The following is a 26,687-nucleotide window of genomic DNA, read 5'->3' as shown; positions in this document are numbered from 1 at the left end:
GATTTTATTCATTTAAGGTAATTTCTTGATTGTAGGAGAGAGTTGGGTTCTACATTTTAATCCGGATTGGATTGAATTTATGGTTTAAGGCAACGCAACATATAAGCAATCTGCCAAGGGGGTACCTCCCGGGAAGACTTTCTATTAGAAAATATGCCCATATTTATGTGAAGAAGACCCGGAAAACTCCATGTGCCATTTCTTTAGTCAGACAGGAATCCATCAAGTACCACGATTCAGTGATGTTATAGTCACTCGAATAATTGTGTTAGGACAGGATTAAGGACCACTGGGAAAAACCCCCAGAAACGGGTGCAGCTAGGGGTTTTTCCGAGAAATCCGGGTACCTCGGATAGTAAACATTTTCTACGTATATTGTAGTCTTTCTTCACCCCTCTAAAGATTCCTGGATCTACTATTGAACGGTGAACCATTTATATCTGGCTCGAATGTTATTTCATTTTTCCCGGACTTTATGAGTATATAGCTTAGGGCCTCGCATTTTTAAATCCATCATCATTGGTAGAAGGGAAAGGCCTGTTATGTGTTCAGCTTGGGGCCACGACCAGTCCAAGTTCAGCTCCGTTGACACCTTAAACATCTCGGCCATCCGGTTCTTTCATTTTATATTTATATTAAATTAAATTTTTATAAATATTTTCCTCGATTTAAAATAATTTCCGGAACTTCTAGTTAGAGAAGTTTTTATGTTTCCAAATCCTTCATTGGCTTCCTTAACGGAAATGAGTTTCTTGAAGAACTGGATGAAGAAGCCTTAGAAGATTATATTTTTAAAGATAAGATCGTTTGCGATTCTAAAATAAATTACAAAAAGATTACTTTAATTGAAATAATCGTTCTGGTTTTTTCCGAAATGTCACAAAAGTGTGTGAAAGACGTTTTTACACGGTATCATAAATTTACAGTATGCAAATTGATTGGGCATCAGGTGAAGGCGTTCTGAAGGAAACAGATTCGAGTTCGGTTTGTATCAAAAATTTTTCAGAATTGTGACTGCAAACGCCTCCATTTTGTTGTTGTATAGGATATTGTGTAGGGCAATGCCATATACAATATCCAGAATAGACTAGAATTCGTTCACACAAGCAATCTTATGCTGGCGAGAATGAACAAAACACAGGAGAATAGGCTACTCTGCTAACAATAGAAATTGATTTCTGGGAAGAGCGGCAAGAAAATCAAGAGTAATGAATGAAGAATCATACAGGAGTTAAAGGAAAAACCGAAAACTGAATACAAGAAATTAAGTAAAGACAGCTTCAGTGGTATGACATATGAGACATGAAAAACGGCTTCCACGAGTACGAGTGAAATGGAGAATACAGAGAATGAGAAGACCAAGGAAACATGGGAAGGGGAATGAAAAGAAGCACGAGACAATGTGGCTTGACAGAAGAGGGTGTAAGGGACAGAGAAATGGCACGAGTCTCTTATAGAATGGAATGTAGAAAACCTGTTTCGTAGTGAAAATTGATTATGATAAAGATGAAATAAGCATATCAAAATGAGTAGACGACGATATTTGTGGGTGCCAAAATGTCAACCCGTCAAAATGTACAAATCATCGTAATTTATCAGATATACCATGATACTATTTTGGATCTTAATTTCTGAAGAAAAATACGATCAAGTAAATGAGGAAATTGTTCTTTCTATTTTTAAATAGTAAAGAAGCTCTAAAAATTAATTTTTTGAAGATTTATTACTTAAAATATCTGCTAACTCATTTATAGAAGCAACTAAAAACTTTAATATATATTAAAAAAATAAAAATAATAACGAAAAAAACACGAGTAAACTATTAATAACTCCTTTTAATACGCTGAATGCATTCTGCTTTAACTAATTTCCGCATTAAACCGAGGTATTTTTCTATTTATTTGATTTTGCCGTATGAATTATTCCTCAATCCAAATATCCTTTATACAAGTAGAATAAATTCTTGCTGTTGAGTTGTAAGTCCTAATTTCGCATATGAGTAGACTTTAGGACATTGTACGATTAATAATTCCATCACTTCATCCAAAATCCCATTAATAAATCCATTGTGGAGACTACAATGAATTTATTGGAGAAGATATTAGAAAAATACCGACGGAATACACCTAAATACAATATAAGTTGTGTTATCAAATCAATTTCCGTATCAGAAGACATTAAAAAGTATTATATATAATTCCAGTGAATTAATTAAAATCTAGTACATTAAAATAGTAACTTCATTGTTATATTAGTCTTTTGTAACACATAGAGCCCCCCTCTATACAGTATTACTGACCTACAATACATGTTGCATACGAAAGAATTCTGTAGAAAAGTTTATTTCTGTACAGAAAATAAACTGTCAGACTATGGAAAAAATATGTATGACAAATGCGGTTGAACGATCTTCAAAGAGATATTTATAAATCGAGAAGATATATGTAAAAGATTTTTATTATTCGTGTTAAATATGGCGGATATTTCGGTAGCGTGCCAAAAAATTGTTCGTATCTAAAAGTAGAACAGGGAATTAACATTCAATATATAGAAATCAATCATGCATATGCCGTTTTCCCCCTCCTAAACGTTTTTATTGCTCTAGCAGCATAACAAAGCGACTGTTGTGTGAATGACACTTGATCCTATGTCTTCAATTACGATCCCGTGTTCGATACAACGAAATCGCCACGTAGTTATGAAATGTGCCGAAGTATCGAGAGAAAAGTGAGATAACAATTGGAGCGAGGAGTATCAAACTAATAAAGGAAACGTATAGCAAAAACTCTTTGCATGAATGATGTGACATTGAATTTTTGAGGAAGGGCACGAGTTTCGGAGCTCCAATTAATTTTCAAGTTTATGATGATCTAAGAGCGGAATAATTCGTATATTACAATTTTCTATATCTCTGACATTTTTTTCTTTTATTCACGTGTGTAAACTTGTAGGGGTCTGAGCTTTCGAAGAATTTAGTGAAAATATTCATAGAAATCTTTCATTCGTGTCTGATGATGATTTATTTCTACAATTAGTGACACGATTTCTTGAAATGTTTGCGGAATACACTCAAAATGAAAGATTTTACACTAGTTTTATTATTAAACCTGGCCTATGGCAATTAAGAGGGTCTTTCTCTCAGGTCCGACCTGGGTTCGGTCAAACTCACAGTGTGGTAGCATATCCGGGACAGACCACCCCCCGAAAAATTCCTGGATGATCTGTAAGATGATGTATCATCTTGATGGGCCTTTTAAGCTGACACGTCATACTATACAGGCCACATTTCTATTGATATTGTATTTTTTCCATACAAGGAAACGTCAATTGATATAACATTAACTAATGAACTGACACTCTTCATGCAAAAAAGACAGGAAAATTAGCATACAAATTCATCAAAACTTCGTCTTGCCATATTTAAATGTACAAATGTAACCTGGAAATGAATCTCTAACACTACAATAATTTAATGTTATTAAATGTCACATAAGTTAAAGTCTCGCTTCCCTGTTATATTCCATAAATTTATCCATTTGTGCCTCAAGTGACGAGATAAGATTCTAGAAATAGATTCACGATTTTACCCTTTCTCTTCTGTTGGGTATATTAATTCATTATAAGTGAGGATATAATCTAGAACAAGGAAGAAAACCCCGAGGGCCCTACGAGAGCAAAAGGTCGTTTATGTAAAACACTATACAAAATGAGAAAAAGGAGGATATCCCGATGAGGTATCTCGCTCTTCCTGTATGAGACAGAATCGACACATTTGAGGTCAGTAGGACGTTAGAGAATCTTAGAGGTGAGTAGCCAGCTTACTTCTCGAATGCGAGTCAAAGGTCGTGTATTTAACCCTATAAGAAAGTTTCCCTTCGTCTATAATGAAATTGGAGTGGTTAATTTCGGGTTCTTACAAGAAATCCAATTATACAATTGGACTTTTTAGTTGGAGCTCCGGAAAGATCGATTAAATCTTTAAAAAAATACCTCACTACATTATCTGTGTTGACACTTGTCTTGTATTGTAGAATTAAGGTTAAAGAATCAGAAGAAACATTTAAACCACGATGAAGATATTTAATAAGTAAGTGGCATATAGTTTAGGAATTTTATTAGTTGCCTTGGTTCCGGATAAGGTCATCCACCTTTTCTCCAGAGGGAGTAGTGACGTCATCGATTTTATACATTTAGCTCTTCTCGGAAATTATAACTTGGCAGAAATGTAGGTTAGACGTGCGAAAAAGTACTGAAACAATTGAGGAAGATCGCCCCGCTTTTTATCATTCCACGAAAGGTAACTTTCTGTTACGTCAAGGGGCCCTTTGCGGGTGATGGAGAAGTAAAATCGAGTTTCTTTTCCCTACTAGTACATATTTTTTTATGACTTTTTGAGAGGCCAGAAGAAATTTAAGGCGTTGACACGAGGAAAATGTGTATATATACACTAATAACTTATATTGAATGTGTGAGTACCCTAATTACACAACTTTCTAAGGGGTTATCTATCGTTACTGAACGAAAAAAAATCGAATAAAATTCGAAAACATTTCATTTGTAGTTAAACAAAAGACGTATTAAGTACGTCATAGTAAAATGCGATTTGACACACCGACGAGCACGTGCCACTTCGCAGATGCTCTTGTAATCATTAATGATAATTAACGTTAATTTTCTACGTATTTTATATTAATTTTTTTTTTTTGAAATTTTGTGGCACATCCACGAGAAGTTCGCAGCACACTGCCTGTTTGAGCGGCTGTTTTACGCCTAAATCATAAAGTGTAAAACAAATATGCGGCTGAAAATGCAAATCTAAAGCCGATTTCTCGTTAAATATTCTATTTTTCTGATGATATAAGTTAATTAAAATTCTTTAAGGAAATACCAATGTTCCTGTATAGGTAAGGGCGTGGCACGTGTGTTAAATCTTCCGTGTGTCAAGTGAAAAGTCTGTTTTAATCGCGATTAGTGACTTAAAATTCGTTTTAAAAAACCTCGCAAAATCACAGAAATAAGTGAGCAGAGACCACGGAATCGAGAAGATCAAGGTCTCGAAAAAAAAAACCGCACCCTGAGGTCAAGTAAACGAACGACCTTGTAACCACCCGAGTTATAAATGTCGTAGTTAAATATAGTTCAACTTCCTGTCCTTATTCACGTACAAATTACAGATGGGATTCGTCTCGTGACGTGACGGACTAACTAAAAGGTCAACAACAATAACAAATTCTTAAATACCTTCACTTCCGACAATGCTATTAATTGTTAACCTTATAACCTAAAATGCAGATCTTCCAGTTTCAAATAAATGTTATTTCTATCGGATTTTTTGGGGGAGAGAAAGTTTAAAATGTGCCATTTTTCTGGATTTGTCTTAGAAGAAGAAGAAGAAAAAAAAAAAAAAAAATGGCACATCTTTGCTACCGTTTCACCCTTTTCATTCCAAAGAGGTTGTTGCTCCATTTTAAAGTGGATCGTTCTTACAATGTTCTTCTTTATTTCTAAACATTGCCTGGGAGCGAAAAATTCTTACAAATAATATAAAATTGTACCACGTTCCATTATGGAAAACTACAAAAATTAATACGTCACAACAATAATTAGCTATGAAAAACAGGAAAGTGCAAAACAGCGATTCCTGTATGAAACGATTCCATTTTAAATTGAGCATGAAATAAACAAACATTCACTATAATTTAATATTGTTAACCTGAATTATTGTCAACGGGTAAGACACTCGAGCGTGACCACGCAAACGTCGATGAGGGTTGTACGGTAGAAGGGGGGCTCTCAAGGACGTTCTTGTACAAAAATATTATTAATAAATTGGGTCATTTCGAGTGTACTAAACATTAAATAATGTGTATTAAACATTAATTCTTGCAGTTTCTGATGTATGTACTTATTTCTAAAGTAAATATATGTTTGATGCCTGTTTTTATTGGCAGAACACTATCATTGTTCTCTTACTGTACTAGCCTCCCCCGGTGGTCGAGTGGATTAAATCACTAAATACTGGTTGTGTAGTCGCTGATTCGCACTTCACCGCGTTTTCCGAGTCTTCACGTGTTTAATATCTAAATAGGCACCAGTTTCTGTTAGAAAGTCCTTTCGAGTGGCACCCCCCTTGGCAGATCGTTCACGTGTTGCGTTGCCTTATTCCATCGAATTAAATCACACTACACGACAAAATACACATTCCTCGTTTGCTTCTTGTACTATTGTACAAATTCTATTAAAATATTGAATATTGAAGTATGCACACTGTGGGTATGTGAAGAGATTTATACATCAAACGTAATACTTAAACACATTAAGCATACTTTTATTATATACAAAGCAATATTTATGTTAGTAAGATAAATTTTCACAGGATACTTCAGGAATCACACACAGGCGAAAGATTTACTTTATTATGCAATCAACTATATGAGTTCTATTTAGCTGAAAACACGTACGAATGCTTTCTTCCTATTCACGACAAATGCATGCAAACATATCTGGTGTTACGCACACATCGCCCTGTTTGGTCTGTTCTGATGGCCTACGCTTTGCGTGGAGACTCTTGAATCACCCTGTATGTATAGTAAGAAAGTATTTATATAATATACACGCTAATATACACTAGTAAAAACATTTGCGAGACTAATTGAGTACATATTTAATGCTAATTTAAAGGCATAGATATCCTGATATTAATGCAAATCACCTTCAAAGACTTCTTGTCACACAGAAGAAATGAATGAAATACTTTTCATTAATTGACAAGGCAGCATTTGTGTTTTTTTTTTTTTATTTTTACAATGCAACCTTCTTCTAATATTAGCATCCATTTGAACGCCCTACTATATTTTTTTTATCGTATTGCTCGATACTTTATCACCCCCTTCCATCTATTTGTTCGTACAAATCTATAGAATAGTAGGAAATCCTATTCCAAGTTCATTTGAACAATACAAAGTTTACCTTAAACAAACGAAACCCCCCATTCTGGTTCTCAAATAATTCGCTTGTCAAACACCTAATTAAGACACATCCTTCGAATCATTGTTTTTTTCCCTTTATCTTTCGTTGGCAAGCACATAAAAGGACTGTAATTATTACTAACAAATGCTTGACACTAATAAATAGGTCGATGTACACTAAAACGAATGGTGTGCACCTAAAGCGTCTTCGGTCAGCAGAAGTCGTCTCGAAATAATAAATACCCTGAGGCAATTATGTTTACAGGTACCACTCGTAATCTAGGTTAAACTTCCTATTTTACAGTATTTACAGCATATTTGAGAAGCCATCATTTTTGCAGTTTTACTGTTAAATGGTCTGGTTTATTGTAAGTGAGAGAGGATAAAAGTTTGCAAGTAAACAAAAACACAATTAAGTCTTACTTGAGTTGTATTTTATATAAAAATGTAAAAAAACCTTTCCATAAGTAGCTTCAATTGCACGATTCTAGCTGCTCATTGTGTTCCTTCATCAATTCTTATCCCTTGATTTCATCACGAATTATTCATAAATTAAGAAGTTATTGCAGTGATATTTAAATAATTAATTATTATCCCGAAGGGCAATGCACCTGTGCCATAATTATCATAGTTATGTGTAGTCCATCAGTATAATGAATCATATTTTTTTAGGTTAAAAGATGCGGATGGATGGAAGAGCCAGACAACCCTTAATCGCATCGTTACATCAGTTAATTCTGCTAAAGTCTGTGTAGACATTAAGTTTATATTTACAATAGAAATTAAATTAATAATAATGTTTAAAATTTCCTATAAAATTAGCATAAAAACAGGAAAATTGATTATGAAAAATCAAGATAAATCTGAACGCAGAAGACGTTAACGAGGAATTAATAGGAAGAGTTTTTTGTAATTAATTACAAGTGATCAATAATAAATAATCTTTTGAAATATCATCATCACTATCATCATCATCATAGTTATTTGGAAACCGGATTTACGAAAAATATGAATATATATAAATTTATATTGTTTCGCATGATTGAATTTTGCACAGATTTTTCCTTCCTGGTGTACACATTCTGCTTTCCTACTGACTGACTGCCCCAATTGGTTTCAAATAAAGTCCAGACATTTCATCAATAAATTTATCTGTTTTACAGAAATAAACGTTTCCGCAATTTTTAAATTGAGGGTCTTATCATCCAGATTTTTTAAAAATAGAATTATTTTGCTAAAATTTTGCAGAAAAATGGCTTCCAATTATATCAGCACAAGTTTGAAATATTTTTATCTCAATCTCCCCATCATTCCCAGTCTTCCCATATCAACTTACTCTCCTCAACATCACCAGTCCTCATACATCAACTTACTCTCCTCAACATCACCAGTCCTCATACATCAACTTACTCTCCTCAACATCACCAGTCCTCATACATCAACTTACTCTCCTCAACATCACCAGTCCTCATACATCAACTTACTCTCCTCAACATCACCAGTCCTCATACATCAACTTACTCTCCTCAACATCACCAGTCCTCATACATCAACTTACTCTCCTCAACATCACCAGTCCTCATACATCAACTTACTCTCCTCAACATCACCAGTCCTCATACATCAACTTACTCTCCTCAACATCACCAGTCCTCATACATCAACTTACTCTCCTCAACACCACCAGTCCTCATACATCAACTTACTCTCCTCAACACCACCAGTCCTCATACATCAACTTACTCTCCTCAACACCACCAGTCCTCATACATCAACTTACTCTCCTCAACACCACCAGTCCTCATACATCAACTTACTCTCCTCAACACCACCAGTCCTCATACATCAACTTACTCTCCTCAACATCACCAGTCCTCATACATCAACTTACTCTCCTCAACACCACCAGTCCTCATACATCAACTTACTCTCCTCAACATCACCAGTCCTCATACATCAACTTACTCTCCTCAACACCACCAGTCCTCATACATCAACTTACTCTCCTCAACACCACCAGTCCTCATACATCAACTTACTCTCCTCAACATCACCAGTCCTCATACATCAACTTACTCTCCTCAACATCACCAGTCCTCATACATCAACTTACTCTCCTCAACACCACCAGTCCTCATACATCAACTTACTCTCCTCAACATCACCAGTCCTCATACATCAACTTACTCTCCTCAACACCACCAGTCCTCATACATCAACTTACTCTCCTCAACATCACCAGTCCTCATACATCAACTTACTCTCCTCAACACCACCAGTCCTCATACATCAACTTACTCTCCTCAACACCACCAGTCCTCATACATCAACTTACTCTCCTCAACATCACCAGTCCTCATACATCAACTTACTCTCCTCAACACCACCAGTCCTCATACATCAACTTACTCTCCTCAACACACCAGTCCTCATACATCAACTTACTCTCCTCAACATCACCAGTCCTCATACATCAACTTACTCTCCTCAACACCACCAGTCCTCATACATCAACTTACTCTCCTCAACATCACCAGTCCTCATACATCAACTTACTCTCCTCAACACCACCAGTCCTCATACATCAACTTACTCTCCTCAACATCACCAGTCCTCATACATCAACTTACTCTCCTCAACACCACCAGTCCTCATACATCAACTTACTCTCCTCAACACCACCAGTCCTCATACATCAACTTACTCTCCTCAACATCACCAGTCCTCATACATCAACTTACTCTCCTCAACACCACCAGTCCTCATACATCAACTTACTCTCCTCAACATCACCAGTCCTCATACATCAACTTACTCTCCTCAACACCACCAGTCCTCATACATCAACTTACTCTCCTCAACACCACCAGTCCTCATACATCAACTTACTCTCCTCAACATCACCAGTCCTCATACATCAACTTACTCTCCTCAACACCACCAGTCCTCATACATCAACTTACTCTCCTCAACACCACCAGTCCTCATACATCAACTTACTCTCCTCAACATCACCAGTCCTCATACATCAACTTACTCTCCTCAACATCACCAGTCCTCATACATCAACTTACTCTCCTCAACATCACCAGTCCTCATACATCAACTTACTCTCCTCAACATCACCAGTCCTCATACATCAACTTACTCTCCTCAACATCACCAGTCCTCATACATCAACTTACTCTCCTCAACACCACCAGTCCTCATACATCAACTTACTCTCCTCAACATCACCAGTCCTCATACATCAACTTACTCTCCTCAACACCACCAGTCCTCATACATCAACTTACTCTCCTCAACACCACCAGTCCTCATACATCAACTTACTCTCCTCAACATCACCAGTCCTCATACATCAACTTACTCTCCTCAACATCCACCAGTCCTCATACATCAACTTACTCTCCTCAACATCACCAGTCCTCATACATCAACTTACTCTCCTCAACATCACCAGTCCTCAAGACATCATCAATGTATCCTCAAATATAAAATAAACGTAAAGAATTTAATGATTATTTTTAATTAATTTAGGGAAACACTGAAGAATTTGCTGCGTTTTTTTAATATTTCAATTTAATTATTTTTAAAATAAATTCGCATCACAATTAAATTTCAATCCTCAATTAACTGAACGAAAAATATACAAAAGCTTAAAATATCATTAAATTCCATAAACGAATTCTGTAATAAATTAAAAATTTGAAATTTCTGGAAGTAAATCGTCAATTTTTTCATACAAAAGCGACTTTTTTATCAATCATTTACCACTCCAACTTACATTAATGCTGTTAATTAGCCGCATTGATACAACTTCAAGTAATAAATGATTATTTAATTGAGTTTTTTAACTTTAAAAATGCAATAATTACCCTTAAAATTCCCTACAAATTCGATAAATAGAAGGGGTTTTAGTATAGAAATTATCAAGCGCATCTCTTCCTCTGTAATTACTACAACAAACCTTCCATAACAATTGAATTATCTTCTGTACCAGGAGCAAAATCATAGATTTAATCGGACAGACATTTTGTACATTCGATTAGCAAGTAAATTGCATTCGATTAAAATTTCATTTTGCTTTCTTGCACATTATTTTCAGCCAGCAAATGGATAAAGACACTCATACAATTTACGAAAGCATCTATCATGAAAATTCGAAATCCCCAACAGATATGGTACCTACAGTCTCTTCCGTAATTCTCGGACCTGTGAAATATAGAAAATTACCTTCTGGTAAGTAAATAATTTAAATTCTTGCCGTGTAATTTGTAATTTACAAAGTACAGATGTGTTTATTAAGTAGCTAATTCAGGAAAAAAATGTCCGTATCGTCTTTACGTTCTCGTTCCTCATGTCATTTGCTTAGCCTTTCTGGGAATTACACATTAGCATATTTTAAATTTTCCTGTATACAGTAACCCGTGTACACGATATTAAATTTTTTTTTTTAGAAAATTAATTTTCTTTACAACTAGTTTACGTTACGTAAGTGTAATAGTTAAGTCACAGTTTAATTGCAATTTATTGTGTAATCGCTCGAATTTCACTACGAAACAACAGAGAAAGAAACACACGCCATTTTTTTCGTTGGCAGGTTTATACTGAGCGAAAAGATAAATGTTATTTTAAATTATGCAATTAAAATTTTTCAAAATGCCCAATTTTATAAAGAACTAATTGGGTCAGTAGCTCATATTACGCCTCACACGTATACACAGAAAACACAGAAACAAGAGCACACACACACCAGTGAATTTCATGTTAAAAAAGAGGGTACATCAGACAAGAGTGATACAGATGAAAAAATGTAAAGAACCCTCCGTTAGATAAGTCACCATTAGCAAATTACCAGTGACGTCAGGGAGTATACAAAACACAAGAACCAGTTGGATATAGAATGCCCTTGGCACTGAATGCAAACAGGCGGAACAAGTGATGTAAAAAATAGGTTAGTCGAGTTTAGAACTGGGTCTTACAGCACATGGACGTTCAACGTCTTAAGGGATGGACGTTATTTGATTGCCCTGTCGCATCGATTGTGTGAGCAGAAATGGTGTTGGTTTATAAGAAAAATACACCCCTAATAGGAATTTATACAACAAGATAATGAGGAGATCGGAATTCGGTGAGTACATTTTTTTAATTCTTACTCGAAAACGGAAAGATTTCGTTTGCTGTACCGGTACATTACAGTATCCCCCGCTTCGGGGGATTGAAAGAAAAATGGCGTGTACCAGGATACCGAATCGTATAAAACATTGTTATATTATTAAAATCACAAGCATGTAAAATTAATTATGTTTCTCCCATAAATAAAATAAAATCACTCGTTAAGTATTTACTAATAATTGCAATTTATTTTCGTAATAATCAGTTAAAACTGTAGAAATTATTTGTAGTAAACCCGAACCCGGAATAGCAAACCCTCCCTAAACCGGTATCTCTTAAAACAGGATAGTTTAACTTGACCTTAAGCCGGCGTGTAAATTTATCGAAGGTTACCATTTTGATATTTGATTCAAACCAAATATAGAAATTTCTTCGTAAATACTAGTTAATAACGTTTAATTTTTCCCTTAATAATTAAGTACTAACACGATAATTATAATTAATTAACGATTGACCAGTTAAAATGGTGGATAACAATAGTGTTTAGTACAATAGCCTACATTTGTAGCTTCGTTCGCATGGTAAAATTATGCACACTTTTGTACTTAGGGTCAAGAATATAATCAAATTTATTATATTTTTGAATTTTTTACTTTTATTTTTTAATAATAATCTCTGTATAGAGTCTATACACAGGGTAGACAGAGTAGGCTATACCCCCGTGTACATTAATTAATCCAATAGACGGGGCATCCGCATAATATTTTCCGGGGGCAAAAACTTGAAGACGTAATTACATCAATAAATTTGTACTCATTTACTTAATTTTTTAGACATGGGAACAATGAGACATTTTCTGTCCCCATGGACCCCATACTCGATTCCAGGGGAGGGAAAAATTACGTCAAAATGACGTAAAATGTGTGCCCCGTTTGCTCTTCTGCAGACATTCATGGAGGGAGGTACATGACAGAAGGAGGTATACAGAGTATATCTACATTAAATTGTAGAAATACAGTTTAAAGTGTTGAAATCAGACTTAAATTTCACACGTGTAACGGTTAAACATTTCACAATTTATGCGAAAAAATAAAATTGGCCGGTTAAATTGCGGGTTTCTAAATGCTAAAGGCCTTGCAAAACACTTGGTTTATGTTACAACTATCAATCTATCACGTTACCCCACAGTTTAATTATTATAAACTGATGTTTTAACCGAATTATAAAAACTTCTTTCTGTAATGATTCATGTAAATATTACACGTAAACAGTATAAAAGTAGGCCTAATATATCGGCTATTGTTAATGTAATGTTTGCGAAAACATCAATAAAAAGTAATGCATGAAGCTTAGAATAGGTTCAAATACATTGTACAAATAACAGAACTAAAGTAAATTTAGTTTAATCAATTATTTATTAGTTTAATTACAATTGAGTAATTAAATAAACAAAGGATTCGCCGTATTACGCAGTCGTTAAGTCACAATATGACATATGTGAGCGCCATTTAACTGAATACACGTATGAGTGCTCGCCACCCACTCGTGGCAAATGCGTGTTAACACGAGCATACACGCGTCACAATTATCTGTGTTTTGTATTAAAACCTTTAAGTCACCCCTTACAAACATTATTTTATTAATCAAATTTATCTGAGGGATATTTTACACGAATTTCTTAGAGCAATATATCAAGCTCTGTTCTATTGGTTGTGTTAGTTTGACATTACACCTGCAGATTTACAACGAACATACAAAATGACGTTAAATGAAAAAGTATACAAATATTTTTTACTCTTTAAATTATAATATAACAAATATTATTTGAATTATGATAAATTTCCTGGAAAAACCCCAAAAGGGAGTGGGCTGATTTCCCGAGAAACTCCTAAATCCCCCCTGTAGAATAGAACTCGCTTATTGTAATCACGATATCATTAACAATCATTTAACGTTAACAGAATTAGCACCTCTCTTAAAACTTCGCTAATTATAATTAGGGTTTTAATTATATTTAGCGTTAACTTCGGATAAATTGATATTTTAAAGCTGTCTTACGCTCTATCATTATCAATATTAAATGTTTTAACCGTTATTTGTTGGCAATATTTGGAATTGTTGGCAGGTTTTACTTCAATTTTGTCCTAGATGTGGTAAAGTTAGTGCTGCAAAATTATATATATTTTTTTAATCAATGAAACCAGAATGTCCACTAACTGTATTCTTATTTACTTAAAACCGCTTAATGTTATCTACCGTTATCATCATTAGTAGCAATGGGATGTTTCGTAGTTTAATACAGTCTAATTTACATAAGCCGTGTTCTTTCTCCCAGAAAGGGAAGATCAACGTCAATTTCACGTCACCATTTCATTTTTACACTGAACAAGCTTAAAAATTACGTCAAAATGACGTAAAATGTATGCTACTCAACAAGTTGAGATGCTCTTTTACTTCTCTCTAGTGAAAGAGTATCTTGAAATTGGGCATAAATTTATGTCCAGTTTTAAAGTGCTCAATTAGTTTTATTAATTAATTTTCCCACAAATTCTAATAATCTGAGAAATTTTAGAATTAAAATGTGTTTAAAATATTTAAATTTGAATTGTTCATCATCATCATCATAAATAATTCTGGTCTTAGGATCGATCCGATGGTAATTAAAGTGATGTTTATTGTAATTTTAACATTAAAAAACTAAATTCTGATTTCATTTTTTCTAGTTAAATTCATTTTAATTCGAAAGAGGATGATTTATCATCATTAATCGGTATCGGTATTAAATAATTTCAATAGTAAATATTCAATTCGGTAAAAATGGAAGCGGAATATCACGGATGATGAGTTAAATAGACGTTAGTGAAATATCTATTTTAAAAAAACCGAGTTAAAAACAAAATACAGGCTAAATTAAGTTACTAATTACACAACAAACCAAGTATGTAACCATTTAAATGCAATCTTTTTTTCTACGTCCTTAACATTTAATTGTACACTAATCAAATTATCGAACAACAATTGGTCGATTTAACTTAATCATTAAGTAAATTTTATCTGGTAAACACGTAGCGTAAACACCTGAATATCTGAATGTATGGATGGAAAAACAGAGTTCTGTCATTCATACGTTCAGGTATACCGGTACGTGAGTACGTTCAGGAGCACCCGTTCAGGTATACCGTAATTTATTATGGAAATACCTGAACAGTAATTAATATATGTATATGGGGGGTAATGCCTAATCGCGTTACAAAATAAGGAAAAGAATTTTCAGGCAAGGTACCTCTTTACACAATTGGCAGCAAAATACAAATAAATTTGCATAATTTACAGACTACTGCACGCACAAACCCACATTTTTCTAGAGAATGTTACTATTTAAAGAACGTTTTTTGGGGAGAGCGTATAAATAATAAGCTCGGTGACGCGTAGAAAGAGAGCTCCATCGATAAAGTCCGTTGCGCTTTCTCGAATGTCTGTAAGAACGTGACGTCACACCTAGAAAGAGAAAAAACAAAGACGTTCGGCACCTATCAAAGCCCCATTTGCTAGAAAATTTCCCTGTCAGCATAGGGTAGAGAAAGATAACGGATATGATGTCACAGCCGGGTAATCCCGGTTTGGACCACCTAGCAAAGTCGGGGAAGGGATCGGTTCGTGTTTAAGTAGGACTTTGGCCCACATATATCAGCCAACCAGTTCATCACTGACCAATATTGTTAACATCTCTTTGCAGATAGAACAGTCAGTCGGCCAGGTGCGCCTTTAAAGGCTGATTACAAGTCGAGAAGGAAGATGAAATGTCTTATATCTGTAGGGCTAGTCCTACCCGCATTAGCGGCTGTCATAGGTAAGTCATTTCGACTTTTCTTTACCCCATTCATTTTCTTTCACAACTTGACGCCATCCGTCTTCCTCCTCTTATTGTACTTTCGCTCATTATAATCGCTCCTTCTGTCTTAATTTAACGCTTAGTGCCTTAATTAAACAGCTAATTAATGCGAATTAATTTGCTATAATTACTATTTTCGGCTCTCCTTAATTATGATTTAAATAATTGTCTAAATGTCGAGTTAAAACGTAATTTTCGACATTTGTTCTTCAGCAATTTTAATTAAGAAATCCTTGGAGCACAATTAACAAAAATGATTTCTTGAATTTTCTAGATTTTTTTTTCTGAAATTTTGAATTTTTATTTAGAAATTAGTTTATTTTAACAATACATATTATTATTTAACTAAATTTACCCATCATTTATATTAATAAACCTCCATATTTAAGAAATCTGCGAACTTGAGCCTGTATTAATTGAATTTTTCATTATGCCAAAACGGAAAATCGTTGGATTTTTTTGGCTAGACATGAATTTTTTAAAAATTCTATAATAAATTAAAATCGTCAGATGAATCTAGGTTATATTTTATATTATTATTATTTTTTTAAATATGGAGAAAATCAGGATGATTTTAGTTTTTCTACTTTGATAGTGACTCTGTAACGGTTATATAAATCGGGACAGATTTGTTCCTGGTTTTTTAAATACAAAGAACTGTTAAGAGCCATTAAAAATTCGTGATATTTTGATATCAGATTTTAAAAAAATCTCGTTAAAAAATATCACTAACATCAGACTGTGAGAATCAGAGTGATAAATCGTCCACTTGATTGATCCTCCTTCCTCTGTTAAACTGCAAAAATCCCTTACGCGCGAATGACTCTTCAAGGTTATCTTCCTACTGTACTTGGAAACTTCCCGGTTTATAAACTTTCTAAGTGATGTAAATTAGATAAAAAACACTGAAATATAAATTGTTGTGGGAAAATTAGCAATTAATTTACCATAAGTTTAAAAAAAGGATCCACTCCAATTAAGGAAAACAGTGAAAATACCACGGTTTACAATGGTTGGCTAATCATTAGAAAGTTAATTTAGCGGCGGTTGATAGTGTAAATGAAAAACAGGAAAAATAAACAAATTATTGTAGGAAAACAAAGGAAAAGAATGGCGTAAAATAGAGGAAAAATCGATAGCAGATAAGGCGGCATTGTTTCAAAAATGTAAATTACTACAGCCATGTTCATTCATCGTATAACACACTTTTTTGAAACTGTTTTAATGTACCATCGACCTTGCATTTCAGTAAAATTTACTTCAATCTGCATTCCTGCAGGTAAAAACTCGTACTGTATAATAATACGGTGCGAGTACACAGCAAGTAATACTACTGTTAAGACCTAACCACACAAGAATACATCGACCCAGTTAGAAGCGACGTCTCTAAACTTTTTTCCTATTTTTTTCCACTTGTTAAGTAGGAACTTCACTGCTAGTTAATACGTCAAGTTCCCTATCCATCCGGTTTAACGTCCCCCGTTATAAAACCATCCAGTTTAAAGACCGGATTTTTCTTGTCAATTTTCAAATTTCTATATTTATTTTTATTATTAAAAATGTTACACAAAACTGCAGGTAGTGATAGGCTGCGAAGGATGGATAACAATAGGAACAACCATTATTCGTGATAATAAAATATATTTCTATAACAAAGGTGGATCAATTAATAATCAGCAAAATGCCACAGCACGGTTGGTTGCTCCGGCTGATTATTTATTGATCCACCCTTATATTACTTATGTAATATAATGGGGGATCTACATACTAGCAAACACACGAAATTACACTTCGTATTTCCTCTTAAATAAGGAATTTAGCGCACACTTCCAGTGTGAACTCAAGAGTAACCGTTCTTCCTATTTTCATTCCTAAATAAATTTAAGATATTTCTACTGAATTTAGCGCACAATTCGTACACTTAAACACAGAAAAATCGGTTTTAAACTAACTAACAATCGCTGTAAGCAAGTTTCCTTTATTATTAAAAGGTGACAATTGTTATGAAAACCTCGATATAGCGCCATCCCTTCGTCATCTCTGAATTTAGGATCTGGCATTGTTTCGTACGACTTTTTCATTATTTTAATTTTTTCTAGATTCTTCGTTTTAGCGCTGAACCCGATATAGAGCCAATTTAAGTGACGCTATATCGAAATTTTTTTTAAACAATATATAAATAGAATTCTATGTATGAATATAACAAGTACTTTTAAGAGGTTAAGAAACTAAGTACAGGAATTTTACTAATTTACTATTCAGTTAAATTTTTGTATAGTTTTGCTCTATTTGAACGAAGCGAAGTGGGCCAACAACTCTACTAATTAACTACACATAATAGGAATTTTTTCCTAGTTTAGAAAATATGTAAACCCTTCACATAGATTTTTTTTTTCTTTTTGGCATTTCTGTACTTTCTTCCTGCATCTTTGGGGGTAAACTAAATTAAGGATAAAGGTTAAAATGACGTAACATCGTGATCTAAATTTACGATTTTAATATGTATGCATGTATAATTTTTTCTGTAGGTGTTGTGGCATGGGCTGTGAGTGCGGACATAGTTATGGGGCATGCAAGGGACAGTGTCGTCAATTCTAATCAGAGGCTACAGGTAAGTAAGTGTTAAACAATTATAAACACACCGCATTAGAGGAAAACTACATTAAATTTATAACTGGTTATTAAAGTTTCGGTCGTTCTACTTCTGAAGATGTGCAGTCAAAGTCGTGCTTCTCTCGTTAACAGATGTAAAGATCATATGAGGGGAGGCCTCAAAACTAGCAGACCGAAACTATAATAGTGATTGAAGATGAAGTGGGAGGGTGCTCCATGACCCAGACTATAGCTTTAGGGTGTAATATTGTAGATCGTGACACCTGTAATTACGTTTATGTACGATTTTTTGAATTCCCAGTTGAACTGGTATTTAAAAAATGCAATTAATGAGACAATTAGTAAGTTAGGGATGATCGACGTAAGGTAACTTCCTTATGGGAATTGAATATATTGCTGTACGTGATGTGATTAGGGTATAAAACGAAGTTTTCGAGTTTTGTAGAGTAAGTTAACACCGAAAATACCGTAACTACGACCCGTTATTTCAATTAGTAGAGACTATAAATCGGTGTTACGTAGTATCACAGAAGAAACGATAACATCTAATTACGCTTTTGTTCTTACGTGTCCTAATTATATTGTTTTTGATATAAAGTTTTTAAGGTTGCCGTAATGCTTCAACAATATAATTAACACTGTGATTTTAATAGAATAGTAGGTCTGAAGTTTACCTATTTTATTGACTAAAGGACAGGATTCGAAATTCATTAACGACCAGGGTTACGAAATTGACGTATTGCTTTGTATGGTTTCTTATCGATCACGTGATCTAAACAACACCATTGTTACTTCGATGACGTGATCGATAAACTTTCATTGATAAGTAATACGAGTCCGTCGACCTTGCAACTTAATTAGTAGAATGTTTTTAGCGATTGCAACCTTCAACAACAATGCACAGCTTTCAGTACAGTGTCTAAAGACGAAAATCTCAACCTGCAGGACACAGCGGTTCCTAAAAATAAACACAAACAACGCTACTGATAAGTGGAAGTAGGTCGCAACACCATCAGGGATATGTATATTAATCATTTATACCCTCGAATGTTTACTCGAATTGTTCGACTATCAGATTTTAAACTCGATATAGGCCTACCAAAAAGATAACAGTAGGGCCTACAAGATGCCAATATGCTGCATACGCGGTATCGGTTAACCGAATTTAGCTCATGTTGTTGAAAATTTAAGAAAGAAGGTCGCATCATTATCATTGGAGCATTAAATATTCCTTTTTTTGTGTATTTTTTAATCAGATCGGTACTGCTTTGTGTATGTCCATCAAGGATAATCATTTCTGAAATGGGGCAATTGGCCAAACATAGTCAATTTTCGTTTTTCTTAAGGTTAACTTATGTTAACCTCTGAATTAATAATTTACTTATTTATAAACAAATATTGGATTTTTCATAATGAATTTTATTATAGAATCTATATCAGTGACGTTTCGGTAGGGAGTCGTTATGGCAATCATTCGGTGCATTCGACTGATTAAAAAGAAAAAAAAATTAGAGTAAACTTATTATTTGGGTTGCTACTTGCTGACGTTTCTTTGTATTAATATCAAAGTAGATGATTAACTACTTACACTCAACAATGGTGTGAAGTGTCACCACTGTGAGCTATTATACATAACAGGATTTTCCCCACCAACAAATAATGATACATGCAAAAATATGAGGCCATAAACTATAGTCATAAGGAGGGCACTGAGCTGCAGCTTGTGTGCAATTCAAACCTGGGTGTTATCGAAAATGAGCTATGTTATTCTTCAGATATCAATTAGTTCTCTATTATTTCCTGTTAGATACTTGTTGGTTGTGGCTTTAAGCTATAACATATAGCAGACCCTTCTCCTTTTATAATGATAATGTGCAGGGCCGGATTTTAGGCGATTGGAGCGATTGGTGCCAATCGGGCCCCGCGCTTGAAAGGGCCCCGCATCACGTCAAAATTTATATATTTAAAAATAGTACATGTTACAAAAATAAATATCTAGGTATATTATTATTAAAAATAAAACAACATATTTCAATATGTAAATTAACAGTTAATTAATTATGTTATTTAAAGTTTGAGGGGCCCCGCAAAAAAAAAAAAATTCAATCGGGCTTCGCACCTATTGGATCCGGCGCTGATAATGTGAAGCCCTAAGCTGCAGCTTATTTAGCTTAAGTGCAAATACAGCCCTGAGTGTCACTAAAAATGGGCTCAGTTTAATTGATGTTCACAGTGCTCTACTACAGTATCTTTCCTGATAGACTTGTAGTTAGCAGGCCCTTCTCTTCCTCCAAATAATGATATAAATATGTAAGGTCCTAAGCTATACTCATAATGTAAGGCCCTACACTGCTGTTTATTTAGCTTATGTGCAAATCCAGAACCTAAGCTGAGCTGTGTTATTTTTTCAGACAATGAATTAAAGTGCTCTGCCATATTTTCCTGTTATAAATCAAGTGAATTTGACAAGTTAACTAGCTTTGCTACAAAGTACAATAAAGTTATATATACAAAACTTCAAGAAAAACCTCAGTTTCAATCATCAAAACCAGTTTAATTGGGTGATAAAGGTGTACAAAATTACTTTTAGAACTTAATTGAGTTAAAAAATAATATATTTTACTACCAAATAAAAAAATGGAACAAGAGTGAATGCTCTGACATATTTGATGTTTTCCTTCAAGAACTGTTGACACTGTTCTATTTTTAAATATATTATTACAGTAAAGTATGTGATTAAAGTTTAATATTAATTAATATACACATTTGCATAATGTACTTACCCCTGCAAACAGAAGTCTAAACATGCGGATGATCAGGCGTGCCATATGAAGGTCAGAATAATTAGTTTTTTAAGGTCGCTGAAGGGAAAACACGTACGGTAAACAATAGTTTTTGGATTTTCTTCCTTCTAAACATATTCAGGACATTGTTTAAAAATAAATTTTGGATATGTAGGAACTAAACTATGATAAAAATATGAGAAATTCATATTAGAAGCCAGGAATATATATATATATATATATATATATATATATAAAATTAAAAGTTTTAAGGTTTTGAGGTTAGTGATTTCGATAAGTACCTTACCCTAGTCGTTGCAATTCTTATACATGATTACTAAAAAAATAAACATTATTTATATGTATCCTAAGGATAAATATAATGGCAAATTTATTAAAAGAAGAGCAATAGAATTAGGAAGTAAAATCTTTTTGAACTAGAACCAAAAATGCCAAGAATCCTGATCAAATTTATCTACATCCTCATGCTTTACAGCGAGGATTCCCAAGCTAGTTGCTGGCTTGTATCACTCAGTCTGTATAGAAATTAGTCGGTGAATTAAATGTAATGTTAAAAAGGAGTCAATATGAAAACTATTCAGAAACTCCCTCCTTACAATAAAGAAGGAAAGAGAATTGTGCAATTGGGATCAAGTTTTAAAAAAATCAAATAAACTCATTTAAAGCAAAGATTACTTATACAGCACCATTCCAAATAGAAAAAAAGGCAGTTTTCCATCTCATTAATTTGTGGGATGCAACAGATTTGTCTTGACAATATCGAATATTTTTGGTACCAATCTTGTCTCTCGGTTCCCTTTCCAAGGACTTGGTCATAAGAATAAAGATAGTCAGAGCACGGGGCAAGTTTTTTGTATTAGTAATTTAGAATTGGCTGACATAATAGGGCAACGTGCAAATGGATATGTGTACACCATATCCAAATGCTCTTATGACACACTTATCTTTATTATTAGCTGTATTTAATAATATTTTGCTACATACTTGTCTAGGTATAGAAAAATAAAATTCAATCTGAACCATATTAGAAATTTGAAATCAGAGTTGCTAGTGTGTCAAATAATACTAATCAAAAGGCATTTTAACTAGTTCATACTTCCTGAATGTTTCCACAGTAAAAATAATAAAATTTAATATTTTATTATGGTGATTTGCCATCATTTTTATCAATTTAGGAAATGAATTTCTAGCATTTCAATCTATAATTGTAGCATTATACAGGGTGTCTTAGGAATCTGGAACTGTAGGAGGTATGTTGAGCTTTGTTTATTCTTTTAGTCTAAAGCACTGATAAAGATAAAGCACTGGTTAAGGAGGAATAAATTTGATGGTGAAAACCCATAGTTGGTGTGGAGTTGTTGAAGAGTTTAAAGGGCTGCACCTAGTCACACATGGTGAACTAAATGCAGTCTGTTAAGCTTTTTCTGCATCTATGTAACGTTATCACATTACCGCTTGATAAATCAAATTGGATAATGCAAAAGACCTGGCATTAAGACACTTAATGTCACTTGAAGAATTGCAAAATAGTTTGCTGTTGATCAGTTGCCTAGAGAATATACGAGCATGAATCTACTTTAGGCAGCTATGGCCAATTACGTGTTCACTAGACTAAGTGCCATACAAAATGGTACATTTTGATGATGGCACAAAACAATGTGTCAAAATGATTGTCTCTCTGTTCAAAATGTGATGAGCTCTGATTCATAATCAGGTAACAAAATGTTATCTGTGACATTGTTATATATATATATATATATATATATGAACATAGCTTGAAACTCTTGAACAACTTGCTGCCGTGGGACCCACCCTCAAATTAAGATTAAAAAATTGGTTCCTTCTAACTGGATTACAGGTTTTATTTTGTTCTTTTAATTCTGTTAAAATTACTTCCTCCTTAATTCATTCTTCCTTACTCGGTGCCACTGGTAAAAAAAAACAGAGCCTAATCTAATTCGTGCGCTTTTAGACATATGGGCAGCCCCATGGAAATAACATGGACTCCTCCTCTAATCACATTTTCCACCTATCCCATTCAACTGGATCCAACCTACCAATCTTTATATTTTAGGAAAGATTTTTTCCACATTCCCTCTTCCACAGACCATAGTAAGTTCCTTTCAAAGAAACAAAGAAATTTACTTAAAAAAGGGGGGTGCTCAAATTCCCTGTAAAGATCCAAGTCCCATTACTACAGCAATATCTTCAGCTCTCATTAGGTCTGCATACAGGACACCCAGTATATGCATTTCTGTGTTTTGCCAAAATGACTAAAATAATGATCACTTCATCACTTCTGCATATCCTAATAAAAAAAACTAATCTACAAAAACATTTCATTCCATCACTTTGCAAATGCAAGTATCTCTCTTATATATGTTAACAATGCAATGTTGTAAATAGGTCAAACTCAACAATATAAACAGAAATAATGCACAGAATATATAAACAAACAGTAAAAGTAAGAACAAAGAATTTCACTTTACCATAAAAGTAATTACTACAGTATATATATAATGAATCTGAATGTGTCAAAAAACTGCAGGTAGTACCATGTATGTTGGACTCACAACCCAGCCTCCAATTATGAGCTTGATCGAAAGATCCTCTTAGTACCCACAAAATGGAAGAGAGTCAATCAAACAAAATATTTTATATATATATTTTTTGACCCATCCAGATTCATTCCCGATTCTCAGGTGACAGGCTAAAACCTTAACAGCTGGGCCATCCAATACATTATATTGTATAAGTTTGGGATGTACTCTGACATATTTGGGAAATTTTTTTGTTTGTTTATAACAAAGATAGTATATTTCTAACATTTATCATAAACTTCAAAGAATATATTTCATCCATTGATTTGTATTACCATCCATTCTGTATATTAATTATTTATCAATACAAAGTATCACACCCTATTTTTTAGGGGAAAAATGCAATAGCAAAGATTCCTTTGGCACTTTTAGTATGATTATTAAGATTAAAAAAAATTTTTTTAAATTCAGTATATTGGTATGGAAATCTGTATTTAAACCAGCAATGAATGTGTTAAAATTACAGTGCTCTTCAAAAACAACTCTCTCTTCATTTTGATTTATTTCCACCTTCTTGATCCTTTGATCAAAAAAATGATTGGAAGAGCAAAAGATCAAGATATTCTTCAAAGTTTACAATGTAATAGAACTTATATAATACTTCAGTTTAAATTTTCTGTTAATTATCATAAAATTCAGCATGTAAGTCAAACTAAGGAGTTTTTGATTAAAAATTCTAGTTTAAATCTACACTTGTCTTATACTAACATAAAGTAGATTAGAAATGAAATGCAAATAAGGTATACAATATTTTTATTGATCATACAATAGTGCATTTTCAAGCTTAGAAAGTTAACTTAGACATCAATTTATGGCATACTTTAATATCATTACTAACAGATTTTGCCATTTAATAAATCCTTTTAAAGTATATTTACTTTTGGTATCATGAAGAAAATTGTTATACTTAACAATGGGTATACCATAGTTAAGTATGCAATTTTCTTCAAGTTGTATGCAATCCTTTTATAATTGATTCCAATCATCTCTGAATTTTTTCATGAAAATCCTTTTTAAATGCCAAGTTTGCATAATATTAAATTTTACATTAAAACAAACCATTAATGATTTCTACATTGAAATGAACTGTACAAAAATAAAATACACAAACAATAATTGTGATTGCATTATATATGTGGTGGATATTCTTATCTGTTTGTCTCAAGTGGTATTCTTCTTACAGGACGAATCTTTAGAAGATCCCGTTCTACAAGAGAGAAGTGATAATATGTATGACGGCAGACTTCCAGTTGGAGGAAGGGTAAATCAGTTATTAGATAATCTACATGTAGAAAGTTCGTCTACTGAAAAAACTGGAGTGGAAAGTCCGTCCTATGTAATGCATATGGTAATACCAGAACAGAAATCCACCACGACGGCACCGACCAAATCTACGACGACTAAACCGCCCTTAGCAGTTACGGATATGAATGACTTTTTGTCCAGAATAATTTCGGCCTCTAGAGAATCCGGTAATAAGATATTTGTGGTACCTATACCCGGTTCTCTAACTAATGAACAAAAAGAGGATACAAATAAAATTTCGACTTCTAAATTCTTTGTGGAAGAAGACGATGACGAAGAAACAACAACAGTTGAAGAGGAAGAAGTAATACCAACATCTAAAAAACCCGATGTTGGTCGTAGAACACCACAACCAAAAAATGGTCCAAAGCGTTCTAGCGATAATTTTGATGATCAGGGAGTTCGTACTTATTATCCTGCTAATAATGGTGGTAATTATGCTCCACAACAACAACCACAACAAGTGCAAATACAACAACAACCTGTCAATCCACCCAAGGCCTACTATAATCAGCATCATTTGCCACAAAAACATCAGCCACAACCTCACTTTCCGTCAGCGAGACCTCAACATCATTCTCCCCCACCGCCACCACCTCCACAACAATATGCTCCGCCACCACCACATTTGAGGCCACATCATCCCCCGCCCAATTTTGAGCAGAGCCACGGATATATACCAAAGCAAGCATCGCAACAAGCAGTGCCTTACTTCCATCAACCGGAACAATTGCCTCCGCAGCATCCGCCTCCTGCTGCAGTTCATAAACCAAATCGTGAAGCTCAAGGATACGATTCTAATCGATGGGGGAGCGTCGAGGATGGCGGATACGGTCAAGGATACGAAGCACCCAAGGGAGTGACTATAACGTTCGGATCTAATCAGGGTGGCTACGGAGGATCGGATTATCATTCCCACGGTGGCCATCACGTAGAACCATTTAGTGTGATCAAAAGTTTATTCTTACCATTTTTGCCCAAACCAAAAGTTAATTTAAACGGTCGTGTAGTTTTCGGCGTGGTGCTAGAAAAAGGAGTGGGTTTAGGAGGAAATAAAGGTGGAGGAGGTGTATCTGTAGGAGGATATCATTAACGAGTATGTAAATAAACGAATTGCTCTCGGACAAGGGGAATGAATCAGATTTTTGCCAAACCATCATCTATTTATTCCAAAAAATAAAATTTCTCCAATAGTGAGATCAAATTTTCCCCATATGTAAACATTAATTTTATATATGTATGTAAAAAGTTTAAAAATAAATTTGTTTTTTTATATCAAACAATGGGTAAGTGTCTATAGAGATCGATACAGAAACGGATAATGAAAGCACAACTTCCGAGTTTTCTTTCAAGACAAAAAACCGATAATTATCGGCAATTACTTTTT

At 34.0% G+C, this 26,687-nt stretch overlaps 2 protein-coding genes across 4 annotated transcripts; both read left to right on the top strand.

Moving 5' to 3' along the window:
• The first annotated feature begins 8,220 nt into the window (after positions 1 to 8,220).
• On the top strand, positions 8,221 to 10,519 carry LOC136975230 (uncharacterized). Its single transcript, XM_067270259.1, has 2 exons — positions 8,221 to 10,450; positions 10,509 to 10,519. The coding sequence occupies exons 1-2, from the start codon at positions 8,221 to 8,223 to the stop codon at positions 10,517 to 10,519; spliced, it is 2,241 nt and encodes a 746-aa protein (XP_067126360.1).
• Positions 10,520 to 11,012: 493 nt separating this feature from the next.
• Positions 11,013 to 26,594, top strand: LOC136975245 (activating signal cointegrator 1 complex subunit 2 homolog). 3 transcript variants are annotated; one of them, XM_067270276.1, is made up of 4 exons: positions 11,013 to 11,210; positions 15,823 to 15,936; positions 18,507 to 18,589; positions 25,179 to 26,594. In XM_067270276.1, exons 1-4 carry the CDS (start codon positions 11,084 to 11,086, stop codon positions 26,391 to 26,393), a joined length of 1,539 nt encoding a protein of 512 aa, XP_067126377.1. In that variant the 5' UTR covers positions 11,013 to 11,083; the 3' UTR covers positions 26,394 to 26,594. The 3 variants fall into 3 exon arrangements, with proteins under 3 accessions (XP_067126377.1, XP_067126378.1, XP_067126379.1); XM_067270277.1 differs by lacking the exon at positions 11,013 to 11,210 and adding an exon at positions 11,931 to 12,102; XM_067270278.1 differs by lacking the exon at positions 11,013 to 11,210 and adding an exon at positions 15,553 to 15,739.
• The last annotated feature ends 93 nt before the right edge of the window (positions 26,595 to 26,687 follow it).

Source organism: Centruroides vittatus, unplaced genomic scaffold, assembly GCF_030686945.1.
Source record: "Centruroides vittatus isolate TY-2023 unplaced genomic scaffold, ASM3068694v2 contig_367, whole genome shotgun sequence".
Classification (NCBI taxonomy): Eukaryota; Metazoa; Arthropoda; class Arachnida; order Scorpiones; family Buthidae; genus Centruroides; species Centruroides vittatus.
The sequence above is the reverse complement of the archived record's forward strand: the minus strand, read 5'-3'. Positions and strand labels throughout refer to the sequence as shown.

Coding starts and splice junctions, on each gene's coding strand:
- LOC136975230 (XM_067270259.1), top strand. CDS start 8,221: ATGGCTTCCAATTATATCAGCACAAGTTTGAAATATTTTTATCTCAAT.
- LOC136975245 (XM_067270276.1), top strand. CDS start 11,084: ATGGATAAAGACACTCATACAATTTACGAAAGCATCTATCATGAAAAT. Junction 15,937..18,506: donor CGCATTAGCGGCTGTCATAG/GTAAGTCATTTC, acceptor TTTTTTCTGTAG/GTGTTGTGGCATGGGCTGTG. Junction 18,590..25,178: donor ATTCTAATCAGAGGCTACAG/GTAAGTAAGTGT, acceptor TTCTTCTTACAG/GACGAATCTTTAGAAGATCC.